A 12597-nucleotide genomic window follows, 5' to 3' on the forward strand; every position below is an offset into this window, starting at 1 on the left:
TTTCTGCATTGCTTTAGCTGGATTTTATTTTAACTAGACAGATAAGCAGCGGCTTATTTATATTAGGATCATTTAATCACTGACCTTTTTTTACCATTCGGCCAGCTACAGTGAACTGCGTGGAGTCATTGGCTGCTCCTTTACCCTTGGACTTCCAGGCTTCTTCTCGAGCTGTAATCAGATGCTTCCTTTCTTCAATGGTCATCTGGCTCTCCTGGTTATCTGATATTCTCTGCTTTTTTGGGGGAAAAGAGAAAAAGATGTTTTTAAAAAAAAAAACCAACTGGTGAGGATATAGCAAAGGACTACCTGAACATTTCAGCTGCTAGCTGTACAGGGAAGAGAACAGGAGAACAAGCTACTAATGGGAAGTCACAGGCACAGTGATCCTGACCCTGAGGAGCTTCATTGTCTTGCTGCCCCATTACACTGTGAAGACAAGGTTTTGGTCTATGCTCTTTGACCTCTTCTTGAAGCTACCAGCCAAGGCAAATGGCATCCCCCTAAGCAAAGCAAACCATTTACTTCGCATACAATATAATTTTCCACACCTTGTTCTTTTGAAGCGTGACCTGCTACACTAGTGAGATCACTAAACTGACTTCCAGCAGATGTTTTCAAGTGTGCAAATCTGCAGCTGGCACAGGGAATAAAAACGAAGAAGTGTAACTTCAGTTTGTGATTCCTGAGTCACTCTCTTACAGTAACTCAATTCTCCAGGCAGGATTAGCACCCTTATCTCTCCAGAGGCTGCTCACTTTAGTTCCTCTGTCAGCTTGCTCCACTGAATATTTTTCCAATGACTGTGATCATCTTTTTTTTTTTTTTTTTTTTTTTTTTTTTTAGGTCACCCTCAGCTTTCCTTGCTTGCTTTAGAGGGTAACAGCCAACAACTTGAGTGATTAGGAGCAGCTAGGAGCACTAAGTATCTTAGTGCTCTCCTAACACAGAGGATTGATGACGGTACATGAAACAGGAAAGAAACTGAATTTACATACTCTGCTGTAGCTGGGTCAGGCCAAAGAAATACTGCTTCAACACACATCTTAAAAAAGTAGCACAATTTCAGGGATTATACTGTATAGAAATCAAGTATGAAAGTACTTCTAGTGCATGGGACTGTCAACTCTAGAATTACTTCCAAGTTGTCTGCCATTTGGCATTTTTCTTCACAACCTAGCTGCTAGAATTGAAAAAAAAAAACATATGAAAATCTGGAGCTTTATCACAGCTCTAGCTCATACAGCTACAGAGGGGAAATGAAAAATGACCCAAAAGCTTGTGAACATAAACACTCTTCTCAGTTTCAAGATATAAGGAAGAGCTATAAACCCAGATATTCTTATTTATTTATTTGCTTAAAATCAGACTAAATAAAACAGTCATTTTATATAAAAAGTCTTGTGACATCAGAGGACACACAGAGATTTTGTAGCTTTCAGCATTTACCAGGAACAGTATCCATCAGCCCAAAGAATAAAGACAAGCCTATAAGTAGCTTGTACAAGGACTAGGACACAAGAGCCCTTCCTCTGGTTTCGTTTACCTCTGCAGCCTTCCGCAGTAACATTTGCTCTCAGTTTATTAGGAAATAGAGCTGTGCAGCCAGACACTCTGACTGCAAGTCATGATAATCAAGATAAAAACCTCTGATTTTTCCCTAGAATTCTGAAATGTTCAATAGCAACAACAAGATGCAAGTCTACTCAACATCGCTTCCTCTGCTGTAAAAGCATCTGAATGCTTTAAATAAAAACACTGGAAATAATCTCTGCTCACTTCCCCAATCTCTGCCCATTCCAGTGTCCAAAGCAGACACCTATGGGATGAACAGACGCTAGAATAAAACCCCACAGCAACACACTAGAGGAGATCTTGGCAGGAAATTAATATATACATATTTTTTTTTTTTTTTCCCCAGTGACAAGGGGCTTAATTTTGAATTTTATCTCCAGCAAACATCTGAAGGTCCAGAGTCTGCAGAGCCACTGAAAATTCTGAAGACACAGACTTGGTATGCAAATGTGTTAATCACAGCACATGTAAATTGTCAGAAAGATCATGAGTAATGCTGGAGCCTTGTCAAAGGACAAAGGAGAGTAAGTAGCTGTCTAATGTTAGAAACAAACATTTTTTTTTTTTTTTTAATGGAAGATTTCGAGCTGTTCCATTGAGCAAAACATCCTTGGAGTTCCTAAAAAAAACAGGAGTCAGACTGGATGTGTATGTTACAAACCTCAGAGCAATTCCATATTAGAGCTCTTCCTAATGCATGAAGAGTCCCATCTTCCTGTATTAATAAACAAATTAGCTAAAAAAAAATTATAAGCTGAATAGACACCAAGCAATCCCTAACCCATTTAATTTGCTGTAACAGTCCTCGTGAAAAACGAAAATATATGTGACGCTTAAAGAAAATAATTTTCTATAGCTGGAAAACTAGTATGAGTCAATGCAATTGTCAAAAGAAATTTCAAAACAAATATATCTGGTAATTGAGAGAGTTTAGAAAACTTTCACAACTGTCAAATGACAGCATTTATGGAAAAATTAGTTGGTCAAACACGTTCTGGTGGGCAGAAAATATGTCAAGAAAGGTAAAACTTTACAAGCTTTTAAGTGCAAATTTTATTTCCAGTTTTAAAAAAAATATGTATAAACAAAGATTAAAATCTCAAATTTGTAACTGTGACATTTTTATAAGGGGAGCTAAAGATCCCAATAAAAAGCCAAAACAAGAATTATTTTAGTGCATCAGGAGTAAGTAAAAGCTTAGGAATACAACAGCTCCCATGCTATTTTTCCATTAAACAAAAAAGATTGTCATGTTCAATGAAATATCCTAATTTGTCATGAAAAATACACCCACATGTTCATTGATATCTCCTGTTTCAGACAAATGACAAATTTCTAAAATGAAGTGAAACAGAAAAAGGATCAGAAAAATTGGCATCTGACAACATGAAATAACTGGAATAAGAGATGCCCCAAACAGAAGCAGTAATTTTAAAAAAAAAACCTTTGAAAATGGGAAAATGTATAGGACTGATAAAAGCTCAGATGGGGACAATATTTAGAAGAACTAAAGCATGTAGGTACAGGTCACACAAGCTGTGTATTGTTCCGGACACTCATGGTAAGACTGCTCTAAGACAATCAGTAAAGAATCAAAGCTCAGGCACGTAATTAATGCCATTCCACATGGCATTATGGAAAACAGGTTTAATCAAAATGGTAAGTTTGATGAGATCAAGTATGATTAAATATGTTAACACAGTTACCTCTGATTTCTTTAACATATTTGACTTAATCACAGATGACATTCTGAGTTCTTTTGAGCAATATAAAAATATCAGTGCAGCTTACAGGCTGCAAACTAGTTAACTGATTGAAAAATTATTTCTAAACAGAAAAGAGCCATGCAGTGATCTGATTCGTCCCAACTTTGATAAAAATGTTTTCATGCACATCGAAAAAAAAGATACAGTTCTGCTGAGAAGACTCTGAGGATGGCATCAACATCAGAAGAGCCAAGAAGAAATAAGCACATAGATGGATTAAAAAAAAGGGTTATCAGAAAAAATGGTAAATCAGGCTTTTAAGAGAAATGCTATTTGAAAGGGAAACAAGCAAAACCAGCCAATTAGGAAGACAGAAAAAAAAGATAAGAAAAATTCCCATGAAAGAGTTGTTCGGAACAGATAATCTGTACTGCAATAACTCATCCACTTCCAGTCTCTAGACTTCTACCCGGGATGTTGACAATTTTGAAATGTTTCAGGGAAGGACTAAAATATTTTTTCAAGATTTGAAAATCTACCTCAGATTAAATCAGGTTTGTATTTCTTTTTACTGAAGAGAGCATTAAGAGTTAAGTTTTACCCAGTGAGAATAATTACACATGAAAAATTACTTTAATATTGCAGTGAATTTTCTGTATGTTGACAGTTTAGAACAAAGACTGCATATTTTTTTCTCAAAGATCTGTTTTAAGTCTGAGGAGTTACAGACTCGATGCCAGAACAGTGAGAAACAGGGATTACTTTTCTCCCACTGCTTGACTATGCTGGATGATAATACTGGTCTTTTCTAGCACTGCAACACATTTCTTGAGGGTATGCACAGGCACTCCACTGCTTTTGCAGCGCCAGTTCACGCTGAGGAAGGGTTCACATCTAGGCAACGCTCCATTCTGTACCCTGCAATTTCCCAGTCCAAGCAGTGTCCCCTTTAGGTCACAAGAACACAACTGAGAGTGGTCTGTTGGCATGCTGGTTTGTTGCTTGGAATTTCATTTTGTTTCTTAATGCAAGAAATAAGATAATTCATCATTTTCTACGTTGAAGATCAAGACTGTCTCTATCTAAGGGAGCCCAAACCAAGAATGAACATTAAAAAAATGCATTTTTCAGAAGCCGGATCCATTTAAAACCAATGTTACAAGTTATATAAAAGAAGAATTTAAAAAGTATCTATTCGCTTTTTAATGTAAGTAAATTCTCTAGTTTAGGCTCCTAAGACAAAAAAAAAAGCACAAGGAGAATACAACGGCTGTATATGTATGGAAAAGTTTCTGCATTGCTTTCCTCTGCAACTTTATGAGTCTTGTAAGGAGAAAATTGAAATGGAAATGAACAGCTTTCTGTTCAAAGGTGGTTTGAGCAAAATAGAATGTATGCATGTTTGGTGCAAACAACAAAATGATTAATTGTGCCAGGAAAAAACTCAAATCTCTACGCACTTGACACTATCCTAAAAGGAAGCAGCTTTCTAAGAGGGCAGGATGTAGCTGACCATGGTCAATGGAAAGATGAACACTTTTTGGGTGTTCCCCTTTTAAGAAAGATGGCATGAACAGCCCATTGAAGGGCCTCCTCTCACTACTGGGGGGGGATATTATGTTTTTAAGTTAGACTATATATTTACCCCTAGATATATAGAGCTGGTGAACTCTGTCACAATAAAATGAATAGGTTATCAGAAGTGAACAGTAATGAAGGTATATTAAATCTGGAGCTTACAAAGAAGAGGTAACACTAACACATTTCAGTTACTAGCCTCAAATTTAATTTTTAATTAAATAAATTCAGAGTAAAAGATCATAGTATCATAGAATGGTTTGGGTTGGAAAGGATCTTTAAAGGTCATCTAATCCAACTCCTCTGCAAGGAGCAGGGACATCTTCAACCAGATCAGGTTGCTCAGAGCCCCGTCCAATCTGGCCTTGAATGTTTCCAGATCTGAATGTAATTTTCTGTCTTACTCCTCCCTCCAATAATTAAACAGAAAGTTTATACAGCATTTCACCTTCCATCTCCAAGGATGACGTTCATCAGAAATCAGAGAGCTTGATTCTTTCAAACTAGTACTACAGACCTTAAAGGAAGAAAGAGAGAGAGAAGCAAGAAGATGGGATAGTCAGAGAAAAGAAGCAGGATGTGCCACAGCAAAAATCCTTTAGACAGAGACTAGGGAAAAGCTCTATAGGAAAGTCACCTCTGAACAAAAGCAGCTTGTTTTTTACAGTTAATAAATGTAGATGATTTTATGTCTTACATTGTATATGTGCATTACTTACAGAGAAGACAAAGTACACAGCATCTCATTCTATAATTAATGCTGTGCAGTTACATATTGCTCCTTTTATATACCCTTTTAAACAAGTTTTCAGTGTTATAATGAATGCAATAATGTCTCCTTCCTTTACTTTCTCACCTATATAGCCTAACAGATACAGAACTTTTAGAAAGGCAACCATAAGAGAAACACTAGCAGAATGTATATTGAAGAGGAGTACACAGCATAGTGGCATAATACTATGTTTCTTTAAAGCAGCATTTACTAAGCTGGTTAATCATTTAAGAGGATTACTAATTTCCTATGTGAAAAAACCCCAACTGCCAAAATATGCTTACTTAAAATTGTTGAGCATTTAAATTGTGCAGACTTTTGCTCACCTGATTAATAGGTAGAAAAGGATGAAATTTATGGAGAGCAGGTATAACGGGAGAGTAAGTAGAAGCATATACAGGTTCCTATGACAAGGACAGAAGCAAAGCAAAGGAATTAGAAAAGAACTGGACTATCAGAAACAGAGATGAGGGGAAATAACTAATCTTCCTCTAATTTTTTAAAGTAAAGTAAATCTGAACCTTTCAATCCTCTAGAAGTATCTTCTCTATTGGAAAGCCAGAGATCAAAAATGTTATCATAATACAACAGCAAGTTTACCAAAGCCATTCCATGCAGGAATTAAACAAGTTAGTAACAATATCACTACAACTCAACACAGAAGGAAACAGCACAGCCAGAAGATACACTTTTCATGTGCTGGTAATTGTTTTGTCCCCATTTTCATGCACCAATGAATTGATGAACCATGTCAACCACATTGTGAATAATTCTGCTGCAATTCTAATCGGAATCTGCTAAATAACAAGCCACCTATTTTCTGGATGAAAGGAAAGAAAGCTTATTAAAACTGGGATACTCATAAGCCATCTGGAGGGAATTGCTAAGCCCACAGCTCTCAGCGAAGGTGAGTTCACCATTTTAAACACAGCCTACACGTAACCCCTGTCTTAGAGCTGGGCTTACCCAAAGCTGATTAGATGTTGGCTTTATCATCTGTAGTTCTTCTTCCTTTCTATAGCTTAAAGCAAACGTGGAACCTCGCACAGAATACGGGTAAGTTCAGCTTGTTAGAGTGGCTCAGAATGCAGCCTGATCATTAGAGTTTCAGCTTTGATTAGAACTGAGTATGTGCACTCAGCGGATGCCAGATATGAAATGGATAAAACCATTACTACAGCAAGAGACTAATATTTTGCCTAAAGGTGACCTAAAGGTCACTTTTTAAGGGCCTACCCCATTAAGATTTTTACATGCTTTCTCTCTGAGTAATTCTGAATTGACTGTTCAGCCCTAGCCTTTAACACAAGTGCTGAGCTGCAATTTGAACTTGCTGTAAGAATTAAGCGCATTTCAAATGTCATTCACTGCTTTAATGCGACTGCAGTGCAGCTGGTAATCACATTAATCAGGGACTCTGTTAAAAATGGCTGACTATAAACTAGGCATTTTCATTCCAATAAATCTTGATATTTTGATACTAAAGAAAGATTTTAAAGTTAGTTAATTTTTCTACCCATGAGAAAATCCAGCTGGAAGTCTTCCATCCAACCTAAGATGATGAACAAAAATACATTAAATAAAAAACATTATTCCCAAATAAAATTACTCAGTGTACAGTTGTTCCCCTGATGTTAGAGCTACCCTTTGAATTGTCCAAATATGTTTTAATAATAATTTAAGAAGTCTCACAGCTACTAACAAATTTTCCTCCTATATGCAGCAATCATCAGAACAGATGCTGGACCTCCAAGTAAATCTCAGCTTCCCCTCTCATCTGTAACTCCTTGAGTTAATTGCTTAGTCCTTTTTCCCCGTCATTTGAGCTCTGTCAGCTTTTCCATGAATTTTATGTTTTTTCTACAGTTTAGCCTATATATAAATGACTATAACACATTTGGAGCAACATCGCACCACGCAGACAATTCTGCAGAAGCATTTTGACTAGATGTGATCAAACAGCACTATTTAATGTAACTATTTTATTAAGAGTATGAATCTTTCAACTTTTGTTGTTTATTAGAAATCTAAACATACTCTAGAAACCTCTATTTTATACAGGTATGCTTCAATAATCAAATCTCCAGAACAACTTAGATAACTTTTTAAGAGGCACACACACAAAAGAAAACCTAAAGAGGTGTCTGACTACATTAACAGGAGTGACACACTGCAACGAAAAACTTCAGGCATTATTTTGAACCACCAGGGCATGACAGACGTTTACACACCCTTCCTGTCAACACATGACTGCCATGTGTGGAAATTCTATTTTAACTAGCTCAAAACACAGTAATCAATACAATTCCTGCATTTTTATTGCAGTTCAGCAACAGAAAGTACTAAGATTCTCAAGCACATTGCAGTCTCGGAGCTCTTCTACAAATAGAGACTTCAATGGCACACTGCTTCATGGTTCTCGAAGGATAATAGCCATCACACTGATTAATTATCAATAATAGTATTTCCAGATTTAAGGGCAGCTGACACAGTGTGTTTTAAGTAGTGTGGTCAACTTCACGAAGCTTTACATTATTTATCATGTATCACATAATGAATCAGTGTCACAAATATCAATACAGTTCAGGGAGTTGTGTATCTAGCAAGACTAACATTTTTTCATATGCATCCAAGATTTCACCCACTGGCAGACATGCAAATCCTTTGATTTAGGCTCTAAATAGCCAAGAGCTAACATGAAACCAGCAGAGCGGGTGACCCGGTGTCACAGAAACTCCCAGTGCTAGCATTGTCACTTCAAAGCTTGTACCTTTCAAGCACTTCATGCTCGCTTACTTGCTTTAAAAGCCTAACTTGTGCTACGCTGAGTGAAGTTGCTGCACATGGTAACACAGCAGGGAGGATATGGGTGCTGGGGAGCAAGAGGAGAGATCAAAGGTTTTGTCTCTGCCTAAATCTTGGCAGCTGCTTAAAGCTTTTTCTCAACCCCATTGTCTTTACTGGAGCACATTCGTTATCTGATCTCAACAGTTGTCATTTTGGAGACTACTCTGTTAAAAATGTGACCGCAATTTAGCTTTCCTTGCTGAAACTATTTCTGCTTTAGTACATCTTTCAAACTAGCGACTAGATTTTTGAGCAAGTCCACAGGGCAAAACCAAAACAAACTCATAAACCATACTGCAAAAATCAGCTTTCTTGTTTTTCTGTCCAATTAACACACAACCATTTATGAGTTACATGTTCAGGCACGGATTTATCCTCAATAATGACAAACTGTAACAACTCTTTACTTGTGATATACTGATGGAACAGGAGACTTTTTGTTATTGTTTGCCTATACTATTTAATAGAAGCAACATTTTCACAACTAAATAATTAAATCCAAAGATTACTGTCTCCTCTAGTAAAATTTATAGCACAAACTTTACCTTCACTTGTCCTCTGTGAAAATACTCCTTCAAAAATTAAAGGCTTTTGAAACAGTCTATTTTATCTGCTAATCATTTTCAAAATACTAGACTCAGAAGGGAAGCAAGTCTACATTAGTTCTGTAGTTTGAACTAGCAGTACATTTTAAAGGAGATCGCCCAGTCATCCTCACTTTCTGTGCAGAATGCACAGAAACTAAGGATGAACATCCAAAAAAGGATGAAACTAAGCCCTGAAGCACACTCCTGGATTCCCACATAACAGCAGGGCTGCTAAGGCAGTCAGGCCACAAGAGCAGACTAAATTTAGCCTGAGGCAAAACTTCACTGAAGCAAAACAAGCAAGTAGGGTATAGATAGCAAGTCCTCATCAGTAATCGTTCTGCTTTACAGATCCACTCCTGCTGGGCAATGTAACTTACTCATGTATGGACATAGCCAGAGTGCGATAACAATGCATAGCCAGAGTGCGATAACAATGCGGACTTCCCTTTCCTCTACATCTTTCTACCCATCTCTCACTCTATTCACCAACACTGTCAAGACAGATAAAGTCCTTGTCCAGATGGTTTTGGCTATCCAAAACCACCAAAGATCATGCAAGATAACCAAAAGCCAAATGGCTCATCAATGCTCTGGTATGCCTTTCCTCAGTGTTTCTAGGATCCAAAACTGCTGCTCAAAAAGTATTACATGAACAGAGACAACACAGCTTCAGGAACTGGAAATTTTTACAAGCTCACTCATACTAAAGAAAACACCTGAACTTAATGTCTTAAGCCAATTTCATTGTGGGGAAAAAGGGCTTAAACCATTATACCTGTAAACGTTCCAGAAACCTTACAGGCCCACTTATTGGTTCATAATCTGCTGATGTAAAGACACAGTAACCAATATTATACGTCCCAAGACAGTGAAGACATTCTCGTTTAAAGAGGTCTCACGTTGAGAGAATTGTTTTTTAAACAAGTCTGACAACAAGAGGAATAGCAGGAGCTAGTAGCTAATATTAGGCATGCCTATCTAGTTGGATGCATCTTCAAAAAGCTGAAGCATTTCAAGAAAGATTTTTTTTTCCAAACAAGGATAGAGTTACCTTCTTCAACAGCTGCTCAACTTCTTGCATCTGCGCGCTACGATCAGTCACAGACACTTTTGCATACTCCTGCTTTTTGCCGAGCCTGCTCTTCCAATCCTCTTCACCACTCTTCTTCAGCAATGCCAACCTAGAAGAAAAACCACACCAACAGGTAGCTTTAAACACTGTACTTCCGGTTATCCTCAAAAGCTACCCTTATTGTTTCACTAATGCGGCATTTAAGAGAATTTGAAATTAAGATTTCTAACATTAACTATAGCTATATACATTTCATACACATATACAAAGCTCACAAAACCTTTACTGAACATGTTGAGTGGGAACCATCTGTCAAAACTCAGACATCTAGATCTGAGACAGGCACCTCAGTTAATTTGTATAGTCAGTGGAAATTGCCAATACAGTCAAGAGAGACAAAGATACAACACAGATCACCCTAAAGTAGACATATAAATAGGTTAGATTAATCACTGCTTTTTTTCCCCTTCCTTCTGTCAATAAGGCACAGAGCTCAGCTATGGATGCTGATGCTCTAGATGTCCAAAGTTAATGAGATGAATCTTACCTTTGGTCTTTATTGTACTCATTTTACAAAGATTTTAAAAATTATTTTCTGTAAAACCCAAGAAGAAAGAGGTCTGTTCAGCGGGTCCCCACCAATTAGGTTTCATCAGGTACATCAAATGACAACTCTGCAGCTACTGCTTTCAGCACAACTCCAGTGACTGAAGTTACTATCAGGCTCCTAGGCATCACTTGGTATCTCCTTGCTTAGCTCTGGCATTGCTGTGACACAAATCAGTAGTACCAGTGCACCTAGTAACTTGGTGCTAACTACACCACAGCTGTGAAACCTATTTGCAAGATTAAATTCATTTAAAGGATGTCTTCTATTTAAAATGTGGATTACCATTCATCTCAGGTAAGCAGGATCTTTCAGAAGTGCTATTTCCTAATCTTGAGTAAAATTCCGAATATAGCACAAAGTGACACTGACTGGCTCTGCTGGGGACAGCATGTAGATTTATTTTGCTAGAATTAGAACCTATGTGTCCCTACAAACCCTGAGGTGATTAGTTTTGGAGGTAGGGGAAGCCAGTTAGGAATACAAGGTCTACACAGGCATGATCTTCAGCTTACCTTCCTCAGAAATTACTATCTGTATGAATTTTCTAGCTTTCCAAAACGATTCTCAGTAATCCATAAAATGTTTATCCGCAGTACTTGCGCAAATAGTTGCACTGGTCTACTAAATAATTTTAATCTTAGTTTTAATAAATAATGAATAAATATTAATATATTAATAGTAATATATTTAAATAACTAATAAATTTAAATGAATGATAAAGTCAAATAATTATTAATAAATAAATAAAAAACAAGTTTTATTTCAGTTAATTAAGTTCTACTATATAACTTTAATTCGAGGCATTTCAGTAAGGATTATAAAAAACTCTTAACCCTATTAATATTTGAACAAGTTCGGTAGTTAAACCTATTTTGACCAGCATTACAGAGATTCCTTTTTACAGATGTGATTACTGTTACCCTGACAGTAAGTCTTGTCTTGAAGACAAGACTTGTGGGGAGAAGGAAAGGGTAGGACCAAACAAGCCTAGCCAGAAGCCAAGTTTTAGACAGCTGCTTCCTGCAAAAATCCAGGGCGTGCAACCATGCTACTGATCTATTCAAGGATGACCAATTGGTCGTAAGGCAGTCATTTGAGAAAAACTGTGAATGCAGAAAACAGCAAATCCACAGAATACAATGGCAGTAAGAATGTTAGTATTCAAGAAAGCAGTTATTTCCTCTCTTCCTGCCCAGGCAGGCAGCGCCGGCAGGCTTCACTTGCCTGGTTGCTTCATACCTCACAGCATGGGATGAGTAGGGGTGAGAAGGACTCACAATAAGGAGATGAGGCCATGGTCATTGTTTCCAGAACGTATACAAGATTTCACTGCCCAGAACTAATCTTCTGGAGTGCATCCATGCATGTGTGAAACTGTGGAGGAGACCAAGATGGGACTCAATTGCCACCATGCAGTTGAATTATCTTCAGTATTTATGTTCTCTCCGGTCAGCTTTGCTTAGAAATGACCTGTGATCATATGTGATCAAGCTGGAAGGTACTTTGGTTAGCTTTGGCCTAAGATGGCTTTGTTTTTAAAAAAAGTCTATAGCTGCTCAGCACAGCAGGCAGAAAAAAAAACCTCTTTTTTTTTAACCTGACATTACTGCAGGGTATTTGCCCTAGAACTTTGCTCCAAACAACCTGGTTGATCAGGAAGAGAAAATCTGGAATTCTGAGAATGCTCCTACGCGTCTGGAGACTTTGTTTTCTCCTCTGTCATAAGGATGGACTCATACTAGCCCTCCAGTATTCAGTGTATGTGTAAAGAAACAACTCGTTAGGGTGAGAACACAATGATGTCTGCTTTGAGCAATGAAGTCACTGCTTAAAGAAACATGTATGCC

General features: G+C 37.4%; 1 protein-coding gene across 20 annotated transcripts in view; it reads right to left on the bottom strand.

Moving 5' to 3' along the window:
- The window catches only part of SVIL (supervillin), a 138249-nt gene that overhangs the window by 22021 nt on the left and 103631 nt on the right, over positions 1–12597 (bottom strand). For 11 of the 20 annotated variants that reach the window (XM_086742058.1, XM_086742061.1, XM_086742055.1 and 8 more), the window contains 4 exons: positions 10120–10249; positions 5958–6035; positions 5308–5376; positions 85–235 (listed from right to left, as the gene is read on the bottom strand). In XM_086742058.1, the coding sequence (XP_086598184.1) occupies positions 85–235; positions 5308–5376; positions 5958–6035; positions 10120–10249 (428 nt within the window). The remainder of the gene's footprint in view (positions 1–84; positions 236–5307; positions 5377–5957; positions 6036–10119; positions 10250–12597) is intronic. The other 9 variants (XM_086742071.1, XM_086742070.1, XM_086742066.1 and 6 more) reach the window with 5 other exon arrangements.

This window comes from Chlamydotis macqueenii, chromosome 2 (assembly GCF_036417535.1).
Source record: "Chlamydotis macqueenii isolate bChlMac1 chromosome 2, bChlMac1.mat, whole genome shotgun sequence".
In the NCBI taxonomy this organism is placed as follows: domain Eukaryota; kingdom Metazoa; phylum Chordata; class Aves; order Otidiformes; family Otididae; genus Chlamydotis; species Chlamydotis macqueenii.